Source organism: Myotis davidii, unplaced genomic scaffold, assembly GCF_000327345.1.
Source record: "Myotis davidii unplaced genomic scaffold, ASM32734v1 scaffold281, whole genome shotgun sequence".
In the NCBI taxonomy this organism is placed as follows: domain Eukaryota; kingdom Metazoa; phylum Chordata; class Mammalia; order Chiroptera; family Vespertilionidae; genus Myotis; species Myotis davidii.
In genome coordinates this window covers 7,376,193-7,380,417 of record NW_006293784.1, presented here as the reverse complement: position 1 = coordinate 7,380,417, position 4,225 = coordinate 7,376,193, and the positions used below count along the sequence as shown (strand labels likewise).

At 37.8% G+C, this 4,225-nt stretch overlaps 1 protein-coding gene across 1 annotated transcript in view; it reads right to left on the bottom strand.

Annotated features, from left to right (window-relative positions):
- The window catches only part of GMFB (glia maturation factor, beta), a 12,740-nt gene that overhangs the window by 6,241 nt on the left and 2,274 nt on the right, over positions 1 to 4,225 (bottom strand). Inside the window, 1 exon segment of the mRNA XM_006767701.2 lies at positions 713 to 809. Within this exon segment, the coding sequence (XP_006767764.2) occupies positions 713 to 809 (97 nt within the window).

Genomic DNA, 4,225 nt, shown 5'->3' with positions numbered 1-4,225 from the left:
GGCAGCAGGGCGCCAGCTCTGGCAGCGAGGAGCCACCATGGCGACGGAACTCATGGAAAAGTGAAAATGCCACAGCCCACTGACCACACAGCAACAAAGTAGGACCAGTAAACGCATGTACTCCTTTCCGGGTGCATGTGTGTGCGTGTATGTTGGTGAATAAGGTAGAAAACTAGTTTTTTTTTTAGTAAAACTGAGGTCCAGTTTTGCAGTTTGTATCAGAAATGCTTTCCCACATCTGAGCCATGCCTTTCAGGAAATAGACCAGAGTTGATTTAACTACACCCTGTTGTTAGGAAAAAGAACCTTTCCTGTTTCTATCACAGTAAAATTGCTATTCTGTGCATCTTTGAAAATATATTTTTATTGATTTCAGAAAGAAGGGAGGGGGGAGAGAGAGATGGAAACCTCAATGATGAGAGAGAATCATTGATCACTGCCTCCTGCATGCCCTACACTGGGGACCGAGTCCACAACCCTGGCATGTGCCCTTGACTGGAATCAAACCTGAGACCTTTCAGTCCGCAGGCCTACGCTCTATCCACTGAGCCTAACCAGCTAGGGCTGTTACTTATTTTTCAAACTGATCTAAAAGGAGAAGGGTTAAAACAGGAGGAGTTAAATTACTTTCTAAATGTTCCGTTTATTCAATGTAGCTGTAAGATAAAAACAAACTAATAACATGTAACTGAAGCAATCACTTTTAGCTTACTTATAATGGCAGCATTGTTCGTTTCTTTGCGAAAACGAAACTTTCTCAGTTTTTCCACTAAATCTTCAGCAACATCACAAACCACCAAAGACTCACTCTAGAAAAGAAAGAAAAAAAAATCACGTGTAAAATGCCATGATTTCAATATACGTATATGTTAAAAGTTATAAAACCTGTACCTTAAAAGGTATATTGACATCTACAAATGTCACAATTATGTGAAAGCATTAACATGAAACATGAACACTTAAAGAGCTTTTGAACTTACCAACCTTTGTATCTACATTAATTACACACCATCTGTCCATTTTATATGTACACTTTAACTTTCTCTTTAGCTAATAAATATCTCAAAGAACTAAACACATATTAATGTGCAATTTTATCAGATCTATAGAGCAAGGGAAGAATGTGGGGAAAGTACAGAAAGAAGAGGATAATCATCTTATTGTGCTTATAATTAACTAGAGGCCCGGTGCACAAAATTTGTGCACTGTCACAGCGGAATATCAGACATCCAATCGTTTCCACTTTAAGGTTGTGGCTTGTTTATTTTTAAAAATAATCTGTTTTGAGAGGTTCTTATTTCCTACCCAACTGCAGACCTGGTCCCCCTCAACTGCCCTCCCCTACAGGGCCGGTTACCCCCAATTGCCCTCCCCTGCCGGCCTGGTCGCCCTCAACTGCCCTCCCCTGCCAGCCTGTTGCCCCCAACTGCCCTCCCCTGCCGGCCATCTTGTGGTGGCCATCTTTGACCACATGGGGTGGCCATCGTGGGCGAGGGCATGATGGTCAATTTGCATAGTACCTCTTTATTATATAGGATAAAACCTGGATTTATTTTTGTGTCTCACAACTATGAAAATATCTAAATAAACAAAAATATGAAAAACAAACACTAAGAATAAAGGCCAATAACATTTATATCTTAATTGACTATGGGACTTTAAAAAAGAGTTATTAAGAATTATGCAAGCAAAACCAGATTTAAACAATTATGAAAAATTATTAGAGACTCTTGAGAAAAAGGCAAGGAAATGATCAAAAGCATTCTTCTTTCAGTGGTGCAAATGTATCAATGATTGCAATCATGAGGATGGAAATCTTTCTTTTCTTTTTTTAATGTTTAAAACTTTGAACACATAAAAGTAGAGACTAGAATAGTGGGACCCTATGCACTATCACTCAGCTTTAACTGTTATCAGCACATAGCCAATCTTATTTCATCCAACACCCTCACTGTCCCCTGGCCTAGCACACAGCAAAGGCCAGAAATCATTTCAACTGTTTTTCAGTATGCATCATTAAAATAACAGTATGTGGCATTAAAATATAAAGGCAATAACATTATCTCACCTAAAAAAAATCTAACAGTAATTCCAGTCTTAAATATTCAGGAAGAGTTTAAATTTCCCTCACTATTTTAAGGTGTTTTTTAAGTTATTGAGGATGAATGGCCAGGCTATTTTCAGTCCCCTGAGAAGTTAAAGGAGATGCATGGGTCACTAAAAATGACCAGGTGACCAAGAAGATAATCTCCAACACTGTGTAGGTAGCAGAGGGGGAAGTAGAATACTGCACTCTGTTTTGTGATATTAGCTGTTACTTTTGTTTTGAAATATGTTTTTATTGCTTTCATGTTGGTTTAAAAAGAGACCGACATATTTTAGTCTCTTTTCATGTATAGGTTCCCCTCCTCCCCCACTCCTCTTTTAAGAAAATCAAACCATGCTAGAACAATACTAAAACATATGTGTCATTATAATCCAAAAGTATTAGGGCTTCCAATTTTAAATTACAATAAAAATCTACTAAAAGCCTATTTTTTTTTACCCTGTGTTGGGTAAATTAAAAGCAAAGGTTAAAGCAGGAGATAGTTATCCATTTTAAAAATTGTACTTTAAATTCAGAACACTGGTAATACATAAGGTGTGACATACCATAGGATATGCTATTACACAGTTAGAAAGTACATCCCACCCATAGGTACTATCCAATCAGGTTCCTTAGGAGTCATGTGTCCACCCTTTTAGTTCTCTTTAGAGAAAGAGATGCTAAATCATATGGAGCTTCCTGAAGGTAGTATCCAACCCTAATCTTATTGTTTTTCTACCTTCCAAGAAAGGTATAAAAGTCAGAAAACAACAATTTCCATTCTCTTCTCAACTAAAGGTAGAACCCACTAGTGAAACTAATAAATATTTTAGATTTTTGTTTAGGCAAGGAGCAATTTATAAGACTTATTTATCTTCCAGCGCTGATACTAAGAGCTGCTGGTGCAATCCTGACATTCTAAGTATCAGAAACCAAGTGTGTATGTGGGGGGAGGCATGTTGTGATGTAATTTATGTAGTTGTTTTTTTGTTTTTGCATTTACACCCCTCCCAATAACATAAGGCCAATAATTTCTTCCTACAAGTAAAAAGACCAATTCTAATTGCTTATAGTTAGTAGAAGAATTTAAGAATGAGTATAACACTCTGAAAACTTTATATGGTAATATGTAAGGTGTAATATACCATAGGCTATACCATTATACACCACATAACTATATTTTAGTCAATAACTGACCGCATATACAAGGGTAATCCCACAAGAGTAATGACAGGCAGTGTGACTCAAGCACAGAGAAGGAACAAAAACATGGTACAAAAGGAGGTCGGTAGGAGCTGGACCACATAAAGCCCAGGGGAACATATTAAGTATTTTGGTCTCTATGAGCAAAGGGAAGCCACTAAGGCAAGCATGTCAAACTCTCGGCCCACAACGAATATTTTTGCGGCCCAGCCAATATAATGGTATGTAAGAAACGTTTTAATAAAAATTTTGTAACTTATTTTTATAATATTGTTATACATAATTGTTAATAATGAACTACAACATTCACTAATGACTGATGACTATAATAATGTTGCATTCATTTCCCCTACGCGTCTTACATGCAGGCGCGGTTTAAGAAAAAATATTAATTATTATTAATGTTCTATTATTTTATGTAAACGATTACTCATTTATTTCACCCCTTTGTATTCAGCATGTTTCTATCGAAATAAAGCTATGTTTCTATGAAAATTGAAGCTTTTGGTTTTTTTTGCAGCCCACATAAACGTAAACCTTGTTTATTTGGCCCATGTTAGCCTTTGAGTTTGACATGCTTGCACTAAGGTGTTTTAAGCAGGGTGGTAACAGAAAACATGATCAGGTTTGCATGCAGGAAACAGGCAGAGAGCCAAGATGAATAGAACAAGATTAGTTAACTGACAAGTCTAGGTCAGGTGAGAGATGAAAAGCCGCTTAGACAGGCTGATGAGGATAAAGAAAGTAGGTGAGCCCCAGCCAATTTGGCTCAGCAGATAGAGCATTGGCCTGTGGACCGAAGGGCCCCAGGTTCAATTATAGCCAAGGGCACATGCCTGGGTTCCGGACTCAGTCCTGAGTGGGGGGCATGCAGGAGGTAGCCGATCAATGATTCTCTCTCATCATTGATGTTTCTATCTCTCTCTCCCTCTCCCT